At 46.3% G+C, this 19641-nt stretch overlaps 1 protein-coding gene across 1 annotated transcript; it reads right to left on the minus strand.

Moving 5' to 3' along the window:
* Positions 1 to 6931: 6931 nt before the first annotated feature.
* On the minus strand, positions 6932 to 11049 carry LOC118093235 (transmembrane protein 100-like). The gene has a single exon (XM_035132181.2). It carries the CDS (start codon positions 10858 to 10860, stop codon positions 10486 to 10488), a length of 375 nt encoding a protein of 124 aa, XP_034988072.1. The 5' UTR covers positions 10861 to 11049; the 3' UTR covers positions 6932 to 10485.
* Positions 11050 to 19641: the final 8592 nt, after the last annotated feature.

Raw genomic sequence — 19641 nt, forward strand, 5'->3', positions numbered from 1 at the left:
GGGAACTGTAGATTGTTAAGAGTGCTGGGAACTGCAGCTCTGTAAGGGGTAAACTACAGCTCCCAGAATTCTTTGGGAGAAGTCATGTGCTTTAAATTGACAGTCAATCTCTTCAACACAGCTCATGTTCTGCCTTCCCACTGAAACCACAGACTAATGAAGAGCTGTCCTCTGGTCTTAGTACATACTGAATGTGCTGCCTCATTTGCCTTTAGTAATAAACATAGCATATTGGAGGAGAGACTAAGCCGGCTTCCCCATTGGCTGGTGTCAAACTGACAAGTGACATTAAGCCCCTGGCCCTATTAGCTAAGAAACACACACACACCATGGTAAATCTACTTCCAAAGGTAATATTTTACATTAGAAAAAGAGGATTTTCCAGGAGATGGAGAGAAATTGCCTAGCACAAGGAACTGCTGCCTATCCCGGCTCAAATTCATATATAGATATATGTATTTAGACTATATATATATATATGTAGACATTTAGCAAAGACGACCTTAAAACTATCAAGATTAACCCTCAGCTTGTCACAGAACAGACTCCCTCAGGTGTTGGTGGACTCTCCTTCTCTGGAGGTTTTTAAGCAGAGGGTGGGTGGCCATCTGTCAGGAATTCTGTACTACCGGTATGATTCCTGCATTCAAGGGGTTGAACTTGATGACCCTTGGGATCCCTTCCAGCTCTACGATTCTATGAAGAGAGAGCCAGGCTAGAGAAGTTACCATTGCTATCTCTCAGTTTCTTTTTTAGATAGTGAAAGGCATAAAAATGTGTTTTCTTTGAAATAAAACTAACATTACTGATCTGAGGTGGAGTGGAGGACTTTGCCCCGAAAGGCAGGAGATTTCTCCTTTCTTCTTATGGTTCTTGAAGCCAGATTTGGAGCCAACATCAAACTTAGTCAGACTATTGGCCTATCTAGCTCAGTATTGTCTATTGGCAATTATTATTAGCAAGTGGTTGGTGCTGCGGTGTAAACCACTGAGCCTACTGGGCTTGCCGATCATAAGGTTGGCAGTTCAAGCCCGTGCAATGGGATGAGCTCCCATTGCTCTGTCCCAGCTCCTGCCAACCTAGCAGTTCGAAAGCATACCAGTGCAAGCAGATACATAGCTACCACTACAGCAGGAAGGTAAACTAAACGGCATTTCCATGCACTTTGGCTCTTGTCATGGTGTCCCGTTGCACCAGAAGCAGTTTAGTCATGCTGGCCACATGACCCAGAAAGCTGCCTGTGGACAAATGCCAGCTCCCTTGGCCTGAAAGCAAGATGAGCACCACAACCCCATAGTCACCTTTGATTGGACTTAACCGTCCAGGGGTCCTTTACCTTTACTTTACCTGTCTTTTGGCAAGTGGCTCTCCAGGGTTTCCAGCATCCTGGAGATGCCAAAGATTGAACCTGGGACTTTCTGCATGCAAAGATGTTCTGCCACTGAGCTACAGCCCTTCTTCAAATAAACTCCTTCAAACAGAGGACTGTTCTGTGTAAAGCAGGACATGTAGGTACCCTAGCAGTGAATAGATTAATGGCAAATGGCTTCTGAGGACCTCTGTTCTTCTCTTCTTTTGCATCATTTCATGTATCTGATGAACTGGACCAAGTTTGCAAAAACTGCATCCATAATACGTTTGTCAAGCTTCTTTCTTGATTTTGCTGTAACAGACTAGCATGGTTACCCCTCTAGAAATCTTTCTGTGTGTTTTTCTCTTACACCTTCCTGTACACCCACACTCTCTCTTCCCTTTTTTTGCGATGATTTTTGGAAAATCCATCAGTATTCACACAAATGCAAAACAAAAAAGTCTCAGTAAAGAAGTGATTTTTATTTCCCCTTTCTTGGCATATGAGAGGACATATGAAAAACAGAAAAATATATATGTATAAAGATTGTATCCATGGCACTTTGATAACAGCAACCGCCAACTTCTTACAGATCCTTGATTTCCCCTCCACCCAAACATTCCTCATTTGATATACAGAATTTCATCACAAGGGTAGTTATCATTGTCATTTCAGGAGAAGTTGTGCAACAGGCTGGCAGAGTGGAGAAATGCAACAGTGGTTTTTTTAAAGGGTCTGTGCAAATAGGGGAGAGGAGCAGGCAACCCTGGAGTCGAAAGCTTCAAAAAAAATAATTGGCACATTTCCATGTGTAAAACAGACAGTGTTATCCAGTGTAGGTGTTACTGCAGCTGTCTAATTCCTATAAACCCAGACTACCCGTGTCATAAAGCAGTGTAACATCTGAAGTTGGGACTCATGGAAAATTGCAGAAACAACTCCAATACCTTGACAAAATTACAAGATGTGCCCCCCCCATGTTGGCCCAATGCCTTTTGCTGTCTGAGGCATAGCTGCCAAGTTTTCCCTTTTCTCGCAAGGAAGCCTATTCAGCATAATGGAATTTCCCTTTAAAAAAGGGAGAACTTGGCAGCTATGGTCTGAGGTGGAACAGCAAATCTACCCACCACAACACACACACACACACACACCACTAATTGAATGGTACAAACTGTGTTGGAACCTGACTCCTTGAGAGTCAACATGCAATCATAACAAACTAAATAGCAAGCCCTTTAATGACAGCCAAAATTGGTTACCTACAGTAAGGCAGTAGCCTTAGTCTGTCTAAACCAGGGCCAGCCCTGGCTGCTATGATATTCCTTGTGTCCCAGCTTCAGATACATCAGGACCGACTCTGAGAGCTGATGCAGATATAACTGCAGCCAGCTCAACCATGCAAGCTGCAACATTTCCTGCCTGCCCAAGTAGACTGGTGTCAACAGTGGCTTGCAGAGGTCCAGCTGGTGCCAGGAATGCCCACTCCATTTCTGATTGCATTTCCTTTCTGCTGAAAGATTTGCAAGAGTAACAGGGGAACCTAGTGCTTGTTAGAGTCCCCACCATGACCAGATTTTAATAATAATATAATAATAATAATTTATTATTTATACCCCGCCCATCTGGCCGGGTTCCCCCAGCCACTCTGGGCGGCTTCCAAAAAAACAGAAATTCTAAAATACAGAAATCCATCAAACATTAAAAGCTTCCCTAAACAGGGCTGCCTTGAGATGCCTTCTAAAGGTCTGGTAATTGTTCTCTTTGACCTCTAGTGGGAGGGCATTCCACAGGGTGGGTGCCACTACCGAGAAGGCCCTCTGCCTAGTTCCCTGTCATTCTCTTAAAAGTGGGACTGGAAAACAGGTGAGGTGGAAAGCTAATTGCTGTCTTTTTGTCCACCCAAAAACAAACTGGTGGGATGCTGAATTGGAAAGACACCATAATGGGTACTTTTAGTGTGGACAGCTGTGGTCACACCATCTCAAAAAAGGGTATAATTTAACTCATAAAGATGTAAAAAGAGCAACCAAAAGAAAAATGTGGTTGGCGGATGGGTGGGTCGGGGCATCAGAACCTTGAAGGAAAGGCTATATAGCATTGAAGTGGGGAGAGAGACAATTTAACAAAGAGACATTATTGCATTTTTAAAAGACTCATGCATGGTGTGGAGACTATGAATAGAAATAAATGTTTTTTCCTCTGCCAAAGGACGTTACACCTCAGGGTCGCCTAATGAAATTGACTGGCAAGAGAATCATAGCAAGCAAAATGAAGTACTTCCTCACATAGCAAATAAATAACTTGATGGAATTCACAGAACCAAGATATGCTGTTGGTCACTAGCTGAAATGGTTTCTAAAAGGGTTTAGACAAATTAACGGAGGAGAAATCTAATCAATGGCTAATAGTCACGACGGCTGCTGGAATCTCAAGGTTCAGAGGCAGCTGATGGGGAGCAGCAGCAAGAGAGTGCAATTGCCTTGAAGCCCTACTTAGGATTGGAAGCTTTCCAGAGATATCTGGCTGGCCACTGTGAGAACAGGATGCTGGACTAGATGGATTCTTATTGTGTTCTGATCAGACTGCACTAAATATTAGGGAAAGTGTTTGCAAAATTAATTACAAATGTCCATCCAATTACTTGCAATTAACTCACACACTGGGAAATAATTCAATTTAATTCAAACCGAGAAATGGCAGGCAAAAGCTGGAGAGGAGAGTCCTTGTGACTTGCAAGGAGTTAGGTGGAGGGTCCTCCATGGATCAGAGTAGGGCTTTGTTTATGCTGCTTAGCCTCCCCACCTAACAGCTGGGGGGGGGGGGGTAGTACAGCAGCAGCAACCACTTTCCCACTCATCCTCCACCTTCTAGTTGTGGATATTTTTAGATGCAGGATTTTTTGTGTGGATTGAAGAAAGTGTGGCAGAAAGGGCATTTAAAGGGTGTAACCCCTGTGTAAGTGGGGGGGGGACCTGTATCATTACTGCATTTTCCCTAAGGAGCTCAATGTGGTGCATTTAATTCATATATCTATTAAATTTAGATCCCACCCTCCTTCCCAAAAGAGGCCAGGGCAAGATAGTTTTTCCTCTCTCAATATTATCCTCCTAACAACCCTGTAAGGTAAATTAGGCTGTGAGTTGGTGACTGGCCCAGCAAGCTCTATGGCTAAGTAGGGATTTGAACCCTAATCTCCCAAAGTCATAGTCCAACACTAACCCAGGCTTTATCAACCTTGGGTCCCCACATGTTGTTGGACTGCAACTCCCACTATCCCTAGCCAGCATGGCCAGTGGTCTGGGTTGATGGGAGTAGTAGTTCAACATCATCTGGGGACCCAAGGCTGAGAAAGGCTGCTCTAACTACTATACCATGTCTGGAGAGTTGCATGTTCCAGCATCATCACTCTGTGCCCCACCAATGTGGAGCTTCATCACCTGGATGCTTCCCACAGCAGCCAGGACTAGAAGGTTAAGAACTTTGATTCAGGAGATAGTAATGGAAAACAAACAGACAATCTTTTGATCCATGTGGTAGTGATGTGATAGCTGGAGTGGTCCAAGCAGATGATTTTTTTCTTCCAGCTGGAGGAAGGAAACCTAGGAAGCAGGTGTCATTTGCAACTTAGATTCCATTAAGCGAAGCTACGGCAACGGAGGCCAGTGTGATGAAACCACACCAGTTTGTGCATAAAATGTTCCACCTTCCAAGAGCATGGCCAAATTTAGCTGATTAGAAGCAGAGAGAAACGGTGTGATCGGAAGCAGGAACTCAGCCAAGCTAGAAGGTCAAGCTCAACACTACGGCCTCCACTGTTTGGCGGAAAGTGCATTGCCAGCCTCATTGCCTGCAGCAGCACTTACCGGTACATTACGCCAGCCCTGCAGAGGCATGACTACCAGCAGCTACCCAATGCCAGTAGACCAGGACCTGCAGGTGGGGTAGCAAGGCGACATCAGGTGGATCTCAGCAAAGCTGTTGCCGCCATGTTGGATTCCACCTTAGGAAGGCCAGACCAAAGGAGCACCACATGTGTGTCTGGACAAGGACGTGTTCTTCTGATGAGATGCTCATTTTATCAACATCCACAAGCACTGCACAGTGGCAGGGGAATGGAATGAGCCATTAAAAAAAAAAGGTACGTATTTCTTGCCACCCACATGCTTGTGCCTTTCTCCTGCCATAGTGCAGGGCTGGTTTGCATTTAGTAGCCATGCTAAGGGAACACTGTGCTCTGAATTGCCATTTTAGGATTCATCACGTGCCTTATCAGCTCTAAAGTATAAATCAAATGTGAAAATGGGCCCCATGTTGTAGCCTGGGAGCCAGAGGTGGGTCTCTGGTTTCAACCAGACCACTCCTCTGTGCCAGGGGTAGGAGGGGAGGAATTCTGGGCAATCTTCTGGAGGCCACATGTCGGTGCAAGATGGGACCAAAAGAAAAAGCAGATGGAGAAATTAATATAAATTTTACCTGTACATGGTAAGCTAGTCTCTACACACACACACACACACACACACCTCTCTAGCCTCCATGTGTTCAAGGACACATCCCAACCAGACCAAAACAAAGTTTGCACAAAGAGAGTGCAAAACGGGACCAGTGAGGGGTGTGGCGACTCAGCAGAAGACAGCTTTCTATGTTCATAAATCGTCCAGAAAGATGAAGCCCAACTTTAATCACCTGCAGTTTTGCTCTCAAGGCAACAGCTGCAGTGGCACAGGGAACTGGCACCTGACCAACAGAATTCCTAGCTGAACTCCAGAGTGCATGGCATATTTTGTATGTGTCCTTCACTGAAGTTATAAATGCTTGTACAGATGATATATTTCCAATGGCGCTGCTTATGTGTTGCAGCAGTGAACCAAACCAATCCAAATAAACAAGGTAACTTCTAGAAGGTGCTTTTGCTGCAAGAGCTTAGGATCCTTCCTTATACAAAGTCAGACTTTCGGTCTAGGTAACTCAGTGCTGTCTACACTGACTGGCAGCAGCTCTCCAGGGTTTCAGGCAATGAATCTTTCCCAGTCCTACCTGGAGATCCCGAAGATTGAACCTGGAATCAACATCCAAAGCAGGTGTTTTGCCATTGAGCTACTGCCCAAATTCAGAGCCGAGTACGTGTACATACATCAGCAGTGGAAGATAGCAGAGCTCATCCCACAGCAGAAATGAATGCATGAGATCCCAAAGGTGGGCATATCTGTATGCACCCCATGTCTTTTGAAGTTTGCCTGTTGGCTTGTGGACTTGAAGATCATGCAGGGATGTCAACAAAACTGTATACAGATCTCTCCAGCCCAGGAAATGCCACGCATTGCGCTCAGCTGCTGGAGGGTGAGCGGGGGGGGGGGTTCATATTTGATTACCCGGTGCCCAGAAATAGAGAAAACAGACCTGCTATTGGCAGCCTAATTATAGAAAGTCTGCCTGTCTTTTGCAACAGTGGAACAGCAAGGGGTTAACCGTGGCAGGTTATTGCTCTATTATGCAGGCAAACAAAGGATCTTCCTGGGTGCGCAAAGGTCTATTTTCTTCTCTTAACCCCCCCCCCCCAAAAAAAAACCACTCAATGGAAACAGAGACTAACAAAAAGCAGAGAAAGCAGCTCTGAGTTCTTGAACTACATACAGAATAAAGCATTAGAAACTGACAAAAGATCTTTCCTGGAGAAGGGAGGGGGGTTGTAAATCCTGGCTTTGTTACAGGCATGGTTTTCATTTAAAGTTATGGAAATGCTTGAGAGGTCTGTCTCTCTCTGAAATGAATGGATCACGTATATTAAAAGTGAGAACTATGGTGCAGAGGAAAATGCCTTAAATGAAGTCAGGCAATTTGTCCATTTAGCATGGTATTTTTTAGTCTGAGTAGCAAAAGCTGCCCAGGTGGTGCCTTTCCTTTCTCCTGCTCCCTGGGGTACTTCTGGGGCAGGGTGGTCCAACACATTCCCACCCCTTCCCGCATATTGGACTTGTTCTCACTCCTTTTTTTTTGCAATAAGGAAAGTGATGGGGAAACACTCTAGAAACCGCTCAATAAATTCCAAACATCATCAAACCTTCCCACTTCCTTTGTGCAAGCAAACCAGGATGTATGCTCAGCAAACTAGTCCGGAAATAACTCTGATTTGTATTCTGAATGAACTTGGGACTTTCTTCATGCACGGCATGTGCTCTGCCATATTCCAAGGAAGCAACAGTTATCCCTCACTTCTTTCACTGAGCAGGATCTGGCATAATCTTCCAGCACTTCCTATGTCAAAATGCTTCCACCTACCATGACTAGAATGAGCCTCCATGTAGCTCAGTACCATATGTACAGTCAGCAGATCTGGTTTCTGACACAAAAAGGTTCCTGCCTCTTCTCAGGTTTGAGACCTTATCCTTGAATGGGGTGGTAAGTAGGCAACTAGAGCCTTTGAGCAGATTCAGCCCAGCCAACCATCAGGCAATTTTATTTGGCCCCTGGAAGCCCCACCAAGATCAAATCGAGGTTGCTCACTGTTGCATTCATGGAGAAAAGAAGAATGTTTGCAAGCTGTAAGAAATAAAAGTAATGCCAATACACAGATATTACATATACAAGGGCAAAACAGGGGTGTATGTGATCTGCAAGATGCAGAATGTGTGGTGTAATGGCAGCTAGTGTCAGGCTTATTCCGGAGAGATCCAAGTTCAAATTTCTGGCAATGGACTGAATGACTCTGGGCCAGTCACCATCTCTCAACCTAGCCTACCTTAGGATAAAAGACAGAAATTATGCGTGCCGTCATTTGAGAAAGGCAGAACAAAAAGAGAACAATGATACCTTTATTATGAAGCATGCCTACAGAGGAAGCTGCATTAAACCGAGTCAGCGCATTGGGCCATCTAGCTCAATATTGCCTACACTGACTGGCAGAGGCTCTCCAGGGTTTCAGGCAGGGAGTCTTTCCCAGCCCTGCCTGAAGATACCCAGGAGCTTTTGCATGCAAAGCAAATGCTCTACTGCTGAGTTACCTATCAACCATTCAGATGTTTGTAACAAACTTCCTTATGCCCTCCCCAGAGGAAGGTCTGGAGCATTGGGCAGTCCCCCCCACAAAGTGAATAGATGTGGACCATCCCTGTTTTAGAACTCCAACAAGGAGTTGGATATGGCCCCAAAGCGCTGCTGCCTCTTGTCTGTCTCCCTTCCTGCTCAGTCAAGTTTGCACTTCCACATACGTTACACTTGGGCCAGGCATAACAGCAGCGCACACACACCCCGGGGGGAGGAAGGTTAAGCCAACAACATACTGTGAAGGAGTTAGCCAGGAAACGTGATGTATGTGTGCACACCCTTCGTTCCCAGCCTCATCCACCCCCACACCAATCCTGGCCGCTGCCTTTTTCCGGCTCCTAGGCTTGCAGAGAGTCTGGTTTCACTTCTTTCCAGCTGCATGTGTGGATGTGGATGAGCTCCAGGTGCTGAGGAGCCAAAAGAGCAGCTGTTCCCTACTTCACGCCCCCCCCCTTCCAGCCATAGCTATCAGCTCAGCTGAGAATGAACAGCAAGAAGGAGAAAGGAGACCTCCTTTGAATTGCTACTGTAGTACACAGCTGTGGTTTGCATGCCACTCTGCTGGGAGGGGAAAAAACAGGCCAAAGAAGACAGGTTAAGGGGGAAAGCTTAGGGAAATCAGGAATACACACATTCCTTGTTCTGATCCTATTACGGTACTTCCCAAGGAGAAACACTGAAAGATCGAACCAGGACATTGAGATTTGTCCCCCCACCCTTTAATGTAGGCATCTGTAATGCATGATATATTTATTAACTCACTCTCTCTCTCTCTCTCTCATGCCTCTTACAAGCTCAGCTGCTATTCTGTCCTAACTGGGGCCTTGTCAGTGACGACAAGCTGCCCTTTGCATCCTCTGAAACCACAACTCTGATGCAGCAACTGCCAAGCTACAGGTTACATTAATTCTATCAAGAATGCCCGATACATTGCTTTGGAAAACTAGTGGAACAACCGCCTGTGGTGGACAACCTCACAGCGCACTCCTGCGTCAGTATATTGCCAATGTGCAACCAACCAGAGGCACAATGCAGACTGCATGGGTTGGTGGCACATGGCTGAATTTATAGTCAGGTGGGCAAAGCTCTAATACCTCCACCAGCACTAGAAACTTCCTTAGTTTGCAGCACTTTGCGCTGAAGGGCAGATTAGGCCAGCCTCTTCTTTCACAATCTGGGCTGTACTTCCCAATGAACAGTTGCTCTGCCAACCCCACAGGAAAGCTGTACCACTTTGCAAGCTTTAGCTGCAGTTTCAACTGTCCCATGTCTCGTGAGAGCTTGGAACTTGTCTTGGGCTCTTTTGCTACCACTGTGCACCTTCTCCATCAAACGGTATTTCTTCACTTTTACTTGCAAGAAGTGATGATATTTGTTTATTCCAAAAGCATCCTGACAGAAACCTTTGACCTGGGCTTTCCACCAACTGGAACCCCAGGCTCCACCATCCTTCTCAGCCTGCAAAATAAAAGGCAGAATCGCACTGTTTTTTGTCCTGCAGAAACTTGTGAACTTTTGGCTTCACTCATGTTTCACTAGGCAATGCTGCTTCATGATCCTCATCACTAAAAATAAAATAAAAAATGGTATCTCTTTCTGTGATCAGTCAACAATATGCATAGCTGTGTTGGGAGACAAGCAGAAAGCATCCTTGTGGAAGGAAACGCCTTCCCTGCTCTCATTCTGCTGGTGTTTTTTTTGAAAGGAGTTTTTCCCGGGGCTCTTTGTAAACAAGAAGTTCTTTGTGGCAAAGCAGCTTGCAAACCCAAGGTCAGCGCGACTTTTGTAGGGGAACAGCCTGACGCACAGCCAGCCAGCCCTGCCACTTGCCTCCTGCTTTTCACCATCCTTCCTGGAGCGGGCCGATTCCCCTCACTGTTCAAAACATCGCTCAACACATTCAGTAAAAACAGGACAAAAGTTGCCCCCACACTGCTAGGTTCCACTGTCCTTTTTCTCTCTTCCCAAAACATTGGAGGGTGCTGCCAAAGCCCCCTTCCTGGCTCCCCTCATTCTGCCATGGAGTACAAGAAAAAGGTGGGGTTCTTGCCAGCCATGCGTCTACCTGCCGGGGTTTGGGTTTGGTGCCTGTATCACAAAGCCCCCTGTTCCAAGGAAGAAGGCTCCTCTTGCTGTTTCTTGCGCTGTCGCTGTCTCTTGGCCCGCCAGCAGACCAAGGCGCCCACCAGCAGGCCCACCCCAAAGATCAGGGTGGCCACCGAGACCACCTTGGCAATGTCCATCTGCCGCCCATTGATGGTGAAGGTGATGCACGTGGCAGCAATGCCAATCACCAGGGAGACGATGCCAAAGGGGAAGACGCAGCGGTACCAGGATTTTTCCGTGCCTCCCGTGGCCAGCGCCAGCTTGTTGAGTGTGGCCGTGGAGTCGGTGGTGGCAGCCACTATAGGCAGACCCGGCTTCCCTCCTTGCAAGCAAGTGAGCGAGTTGGACTTGCAGCCCATCATCCTGGCAAGGTGCACAGGGGCAGGTGCCCACACGAGCCTGGAGAGTTTGCAGTCACAGCATGGGCTGCAGCCTCCTGCCCCCAGCACAGCTTTCTCTGCAAGGGAGAAGAGAAATGAGACAAGCAAAGTCCTGTGCTCTTCCTTGTCTTCCTCTGTCTCTTTCCTTGGGCTCTGGCTGCTGTTGCCGCTGCTTGCTTTCTGCTCTGAGCTGTGGCTTGGAAGACTCTTTTGCTGCAACATCAAGAGGCGATTGGCAGATGAGAGCAGTGATATCATACCTGTGGGCGGGAACTCTGAGCCTGTTAACTGTTTCGGAGGAACTGCAGGGCAAACACTGGGTTTGAGAGAGTCCCAGGGAAGAGGCTGATGCTAACGGGCTTCTAGGATTTTATTCCAGTCTGCTCAGATCTCCCCGCCCCACAGCCATTTCAGGTTTTAACACTTGCTTTGTATCGGGGGTTTATTGATTTTTAAGTGTTCTTAACTTAATGGTTTTTCAGATGTATTTCACCTTTGTAAGTTACTTTACCCGCCCCTTTACTGCTTTATTTCAGAGGTGAGGAAACTTTCTCAGCCCAAGGGCCACATTCTCCTCTAGGCAACCTTCTGAGGGCCACATGCCAGTGGTAGGTGGGGCCAGAGGCACAAGTGGTTGAAGCAAGAAATGTAGTTTTTACCTTTGTACAGTAGGCAGGTTTCTACACACACACACACACACACCATTCTCATGTTCTATCCTCCATCTAGACAAGCAAAGGAGACAACTTTTAGGAGCCAAGAGGGCTGTGCTCCCCAATAAAATATTTGAGGTGGATGCCCCCCCCCAGATGATGGGCATTGCCATTCAAATGGTGTGTATGCACCGCAGGGCGGGGCGTACCTGAGGAACCTTCCCCCCAATATTTTTTTTCAAGTTGGCACACCTGCCTGGAAAAAGGAGGTTTGGCCTGGGGAGAATTTTGACGGCCAGTTAGAGAGGCCAGGAGAGTCTCAGGGCGGTTCACAGAATAAACCAAATACATAATCAAAACAACAGCAAACAACAACAACAACCCAATAACCCCACCCACCCACCCACATTTTAAAAGAGCGTACATTGTCAATCAAATCAACCAAAGGTCTGGTTTAAAAGGAACATTTTTGCCTAAAGGTGTATAATAAAGGCACCAGGCAAACTTCCCTGGGGAGAGCATTCCACAGATGGAGAGCCACTGCAGAGAAGGCCTGTTCTCTTGTTGCCACCCTCTGGACCTCTCAAGGAGGCGGCACACAAAGGAGAGCCTCAGAAGATGATCTCAGGGTCCAGGTAGGTTCATATGAAAAGAGGCAGTCCTTGAGGTATTGCAGTCCTGAGCCATTTAAGGCTTTATAGATCAAAACCAGCACTTTGAATTGGGCCCAGAAAGTAATTGGTAGCTGGTGCAGTCAAACCAGGATTGGTGTAATATGCTCAAACCGACTTGCTCCGGTGAGCAACCTACCTGCTGAATTCTGCACTAGCTGAAGTTTCCAAACCGCCTTCAGAGGCAGCCCTACCACATTGCAGTAATCTAACCCTGAGGTTACCAGAGCATTGGCGACAGTAGTTAAGCTATCCCTGTCCAGATAGGGGTGTAGCTGGGCCACCAACCGAAGCTGATGGAAGGCACTCTGGGCCACTGAGGCCACCTGAGCCTCGAGCGACAGCAAAGGATCCAGGGGTACCCCCAAGCTACAAACCTGCTTCTTCAGAGGAAATGTAACCCCATCAAGAGCTGGCGATCTCCCACCCATCTGGTCTAGGGAACCACACACTAACAGTGCCTCAGTCTTGTCTGGATTGAGTTTCAGTTTGTTGACTCTCATCCAGTCCACTGCCTCACCTGCAAATGTAAAGGAGAAATAGAGCTGAGTGTCATCAGCATACTGCTGACAGCGTACTCTGAACCTCCAGATAACCCCACCCAGTGTATTCATGTAGATGTTAATGTGGGGGATAGGATTGAGCCCTGCGGAACCCCACATTGAAGGTTCCACGGGGCTGAAAAGAATTCCCCAAACAACTCCCTCTGGGAACGACCATCCAAGCAGGACTGGAACCACTGCAAAGTGGTGCCACCCACCCCTAGTTCGGACAGTAGCTCCAGAAGGATACCATAGTTGATGGTATCAAAAGCTGCTGAGAGGTAAGAGGACCAGACTTGGTCATTTAGAAAGTTCCAGGTCAGGCTTTGTCATTTGAGTTAGCAATGACAGGATTGTGCTTGGGTCAGGGACCCAGGTGGCGCTGTGGGTTAAACCACAGAGCCTAGGGCTTGCCGATCAGAAGGTTGGTGGTTCGAATCCCTGCGACGGGGTGAGTTCCCGTTGCTCGGTCACAGCTTCTGCCCACCTAGCAGTTTGAAAGCACGTCAAAGTGCAAGTAGATAAATAGGTACCGCTCCGGCGGGAAGGTAAACGGCGTTTCCGTGCAGCTTTGTCATGCTGGCCACATGACCCGGAAGCTGTCTGCGGACAAACGCCAGCTCCCTCGGCCTATAGAGCAAGATGAGCACCGCAATCCCAGAGTCGGACACGACTGGACCTGATGGTCAGGGGCCCCTTTACCTTTTTATACATGGTACCTATGGATTTGGAAGCAGCATATAGCTATTATGGTTCATAAAATCATGAAAGCACCACGCAAAGTATGTTTTTTAAAAAATAATCCCCCCCCTCTGACCTTCAATCCAAAAGCTTTTATCTGTTAGCCATTTTTCAAATTCTTTGTTCTCCTGCTTTGTAAAACAAACCTGAATAAAGATGATGATCCTCCTACATATACATTTAGAGAACAACTCCATTGTTGCTATTGCTGTTGGTTTTTTGGAGTGTATACATTTGGTGTCTTTTGTCAAGCATAACAGTATTACAGGTTATTTTTATAGGGCTTCCTTCCCTGTTTTCTGGCAATGCAAAGCACTATTGATCAGTTAACTAAAAGGGGAAAAAGTTACAAAAAGGGAAGAGGCTGCGGTTCATTGGTAGAGCATCTAATTTACATGCAAATCCCAGAGCTCATGGTCTCAGGTTCAAGGTTGGGAGAGCTCCCAGGGAGCAACTCTAGAGAGCTGCTGCCAGTCTAGGCAGTACAGAGCTAGATGGAATAAGGATGTTAAGACAGCTTCCTTTGTTCCTAAAAATAAACAATCATAATTATCCAAGGGAGATACTTCATTTGGGGTTTTTAATGCTCACCTCTTAACACCCCCCCCAAGCTCATCTAACAGCCCTTGAGAAACCCAGCCACAGGTTGTTGTGTCCTGTTCTGGACTCTGCCAGGCTTTGATCAGACTGCATGTGGTTTTCCTTTCACGCACAATTCGGCCTTCACCACTAGGGAGCTGTCCATAGTACCAAGACCATGGGTTTTGTGCTACCCTTTTCACCACCTGGCTCCTGGCTGGCTGAGACGTTTCCAAGAGGAACATGCAAATACTGCTAACACACCACATCTGGTTTGGTGAGCTCCTCAGACTTCCCATAATGGTTTCATACTTCCCTGATTCTCCTACTGATCAGGAACAAGACCCAGCCAGTGTGTAACTTCCTTGGGGATGAGTTATACATCCATTTCCATGAAGAAGAAGTGTGCATGCACACGCAAGCCCATACCAATGACAAACTTAGTTGGTCTCTAAGGTGCTACTGGAAGGATTTTTTTTATCTTGGAGAAAATATCACTCCTGTTCTGATTCATAATAGTATGCATTCTCATCTTTCCACCCCTCCCTTATCTTTTATGGGTTCTCCCCTTAGCTACTCTTTTAGAAAACTATTGAAGGAGTCAGTAGGTGAGTCTTGAGGGTTTTATCAGAGCCCCCAAACAGACTTTGACTCAGAGGTAAGTCTCACTGATTTCTTTCTTCTAAGCGACAAAGGCTTAGAAGTTCCCAAGAGCCTGACTGCTTGCCCGAAATGGCATGTCATCATTAATGCTGAGCTCAGATCATGTTGGGGCAGAATTCCATGGCTTTTTAAGGCAGTTGTTCATATCTGGGACATTCCAGCTCAGCAAAGAGTCTGTTGACACTTGACATTGCAGCAGTGTAAATGATGTTGCACGGATAGTACTTCTACACTTGCAGCATCATTAAGACTCGGGTGAAAATCATACAGGAAAGCAGACAACAACAAGAAATGGAACAGTGCTCCTAGTCAAGGGTGAGTCACATCTTCAGAGCTGCATAAGCTAGTCAACATTACAGTACCCCTAAATGCCCACTTAACCATCTGTTCAGCTTTTTCATTGCAGTTTGTAAAATAAATCAAGTCATTTTATCATTTGGATTCCCGGTTGGGGAGCCTTTGGGTGGAAGTTCCTTTGATCAGAGATGGCGAAACCCAGGAATTGGGGACAAATGTTCAAGGGGACTGGAAAAGTAAGGGAAGGGGGAAATCTCCCTATCTGGAAAGTAGGTGGGTCAACAAACCTTAATTTACTCTCACATTCTTCTCTAGCCTCTGTGCAGGCAAGCAACATGATTAAAGGTGCATTGTAGGCCAGGCAGAAACATTCTAGGAGGGTGCAAAGCAGGACCAGTGAGAAGCATGACTGAGGAGGGGTGTGGCCTGGGAAAGAACCCCAAGGGCCAGATAGAGAGGCCTGAAGGGTCACATTCAGCCCCCAGTTTGAGGTCCCCCATCCCTCCCATGGGGAGCACTGTGGTTGCCTTGCCTCAGAAAGGAAATTGTAGAGTTGGAAAAGGTCCAGAATAGGAAATGCAAATGATCAAGGGGATGGCACAACTAGCCTGCGGGGAAATGTTGCAGCATTGGGGCTTTTTATCTTCGGAAACAGGTAAATAAGGGACAGCAGGATAGAAGCATATAGTATTATAGGTGGCATGGAGGAAGTCAGGGGTGTGGAACCTCATGCCCTTGGCCAATCTTGGCTTGATCACACTCATTTTCCCCAAACCACATCCCCAAAGCCCATCAACTGATATCACTGGTGGTGGATAAGAGGACAGGGCTCAATCCTACATTGGCTGCACTTCCTAGGCGGCAGGATTTAAGACTGAACCGCTGCTGCTGCCACCCACCTGCTTAAAGGAGAAATATAGCAAAGCCCCAATAGAAACAGCCTTCTCCACCCCCACCCCACACACCTTTAAGGGGAAAGAATCCATAAACCAGCACGTCTTCATACTGGACCTATAGGCAACTGCAAAGCCCCAGAGAGGATATTGGCAGAATTATTTTGTCCACTTGTCAGTCACAATAACACCATGTGATTGACAGGTGGGTAGCCCCGGGTTTTCATTTTCTGAAATATGGCAACCCTAGCAGAAGCTAACCTATCTCTACAGAGGTAAAATTTGCATTTGTTGCTCTGCCTGCTTTTGCCTCTGGCCCCACGCACCAGTGGCCCCCAGAAGTCTGCCCAGCTTCTGGCTGGAAAACGTTCCCTATCCCTGGTCTCTAACATGCTGGCTCTAGAGTTCCTGGTGTCTGCCAATTGAGTTGGCAGCTCAGAACTTCCCACTAGAAACACTCCGAATAAGGTTTTTGTCCAGGAATTTAGTGTTTCTAGTGGGAACTTCTGAGCGGCCAACTCTGATGCCATTGCCTCCTTTTTTGCATGCAGGAGTTTACAGGCCACACAATGGCCACTGTGTTTGCCTGGCCCCATCAGCATGCAGCTCTTCATCCCACTCCATTTGGAAGCCTCTGTGACACTGCGCTTCAGTCTCAGCTTTTCCTGGTGATAGAAGTAACGTGGGGGGGGGGGTGCTATTGACCTCCCTGCTTTTCCATCACTACAACTGTCATCACCTTCTTCCCATTTGTCTTTCTAGAAACAAAGCCCATTTTAGCAAGTGACAGAGGAAAGCATTATAGGGCAGAAGCAGGTCTGCAAAAGCAATCAGTGCAGATGACGCCACAAGAGTAATAGCCGATGGGGGGGGGGAGAGGATGAGCATGGCCCAGAAAGGGGGGGGGGGGACAAGCTTAACTGAATCCATTCAAGGACAAGGAAAAGAAAGCAAGAAGCTCCTATTTAATTCTTGTGTAGAATGAGAGAGAGCGAAAGAAATAAAAGCATCCAATTATGTGGGGAGGGTAGGAGAGATGGTGAAAGTTTCCCATGATTCCCTTTGTAAAGAAGTCTAGCTTGGAGACTTACTTTTCTCTGGCCAAGTGTTTCAGAAGACAAAAAAGAAAAAAAGCAGTGTACACTCGGAAAACCCAAAATTTCCATTCCAGCTGGTTCATTATGCAAACTACTCTCTTAATCAAATAATTGGTGCTTGTGTTTGCTTTCTCCCCCCGCCCTCGTCCTTTTGTGCCTGTCCTGAGAGATCAGAGTTTGGAAATTAATAATAATATGAATTCAAAGACAAGGAAGAGAAGACTTGATGAATGTTGGAGGTTTTTAAACAGAGGTTGGATGGCCATCTGTCAATGATTCTTCTCTCTTTTTTTGAATAATTTTTATTGATTTTATATAATAACACAAAAAAACAAAAGCATACAGAACATATCCATCTACCTTCTCTCCGTCCCTCCACAAGTCCCCTTCTGCCACAAGAGAATCCCATGGACGATGAGAGTCGAATGTAGTCCATTTTATATGTCAATGGTTCTTCAGCTGTGATTCCGGCAAGGTGCTGACTTCTGCATCTAATTCCCAAGGTGCTGACTTCTGCATCTAAGAGGTCTCTATCACTGTACAGTAGTACTTAAATTCTCTGGTGCACACTGCTACTTCAACAAAGGGCACTAAAGCTCAGTGGTTCTTCTTGCCTTTCTTTCCCCAAGCTAAGAGTATTCTTAGATTATCACTAGCATAAGGGCAAAGCAAGAGGAACTACTGAGCTCTGATATCCTTCTGTTGAAGCAGCTGTGGCTGTCGCATAATCTCTTTAATTGGATTTGGAGGAGGATGCTAGTGATGAACATTAAGGTTGCACACCCTCCAACATTTCTCCAAAGAAAATAGGGACATCCTATTCCAAAACCTTCAACATTTCTTTGATGAAAATAGGGACATCCCACCATACCAGCTCATTTGGGAGGAAACCCTAGCCTGACCAGCCCCCATGCCTTTAATAGGAACTTGGACTGCAGGAACTAACAGGTGATCTTTTCCACAGTCTATACACTTTGACACAACTTTGTTAATATATTCAGAAATGTTTATCAGCGTGTTTATGTCCCAAAGTCCCTGGCATACCTGGCAGAAAGTCAGTATGTCAAGTCCCCAGCCCGGGGTCAATCCACATGTCCAGAGTCCAAAACAAAGCACAGCAGCGCAGAGATTGTGAAGCATCCAAGCAGAGATCCATCAACATGGGCAATTGAACAGACCCAGCTCCTCTGTTCTGCTGCCCTTTTTATTCTTTGTATGCTGATTGCAGCCTCTGGGCTTGATGAGGCAGGTGACCCTCACCTGTTCCAAGCCTACTCAAGCTGAGGAATCACACCCCTCCCAGAGTTAGCAAGCGACACCTGCCCAGCTAGGGAACTGGGCTCTGGGCCCTTGCCTGCCTCAGCCTTCTGGAGGGCAACTCCTGCTGCTTCTTAACTCCTCAGAGCCTGTCATGTTTGTGGAGATGGGGGGGGGGCTCTGGCTTTGGTGGTGGGTCCTGCTGCTCTGGTTCCTGTGCACTGGCCCCCATTCCCTCATCATTCTCTGTCACCCCACAAGTATTTCCTACACCAACCTCTCCCTCCCCATCCCCAGTTGCCCCCGGTGTGTCCCAGTCCCGGCTCCACCCCTCGCCTGGATCCAGATGGGTGGGTTATAAATAAGTATTATTATTATTATTATTATTATTATTATTATTATTATTATTATTCCTCCCTGTTGTCCTGCCAGTTCATGACAGTTTATTGTTGTTTTATTTTTATGTAATTGTTGCATGCCATAGGCTCCAATGGAAATAAAGATATATTTTGATGCAACCATGTTAAACAGTTTAAAGGTGAAAATTAATAAAAAAAGCTATGTTACAAAAGGGGGGGGGAGAGAGAGAGACTGAACAGAGGCTGTGCATGCTGATGCCATACATTTAAAGCAGCCGACTTCCCTCCAAAGAATCCTGGAACTGTAGTTTGTTAAGGATGTTGGGAACTGTAGGTCTCTGGAGGTAAAACACAGTTCCCGGGATTCTCTTGAGCTGGAGGAAGAAAATGTGTTTTAAGTAGATTGTGTGTGTACACAGCAAGGTAGCCAAACAACACCTATTGTGCACAAGGGGGTAGAATCAGCATGCTTGGGGGGGGGGGAATACAGGATGTTCAGAAATTCAAAAGGAAAAATAATGAGGGGGCTACAGGGTAGGACACACACACCCCAAAAAAGAAACAACAACAGCCAATAAAGATTGAGTATGCTCAGTGGACACAGAATGTGTGTGTGCAAAAGTAGGAAGAAGAGGGAACAAACGCTGTGTATAATAAAAGAAGGTGTGTCTGGCTAGAACATGGAATTGAGGTGACTCCATGCTGTAACATTTTGTTGCAGGTTCCAGTGGTATTATTTAACACCAAGACAAGCATTGAGTGAACACATAAGAAATAAGAAATCCCACAGAATTCAGAGCCTTGTTATTGAGTAATCATGTATTGTATAGGATACAGCTCTCAGCACCATTTTGAGGGATATTTTGCAGCTGGCAAATATTGGTCCTTCCCAGTTCATGCTGGTTAGGGTAGAAATGCAGAAATCATTCCCCATAATAAGCAGTTATTAAAAAGTAGAGGAGTTTAATGCAAGTTTTTCTTCGACTGAAAAGACTGGATAAAATAATAAGA

The sequence above is a fragment of the Zootoca vivipara genome, chromosome 14, assembly GCF_963506605.1.
Source record: "Zootoca vivipara chromosome 14, rZooViv1.1, whole genome shotgun sequence".
Lineage (NCBI taxonomy): Eukaryota > Metazoa > Chordata > Lepidosauria > Squamata > Lacertidae > Zootoca > Zootoca vivipara.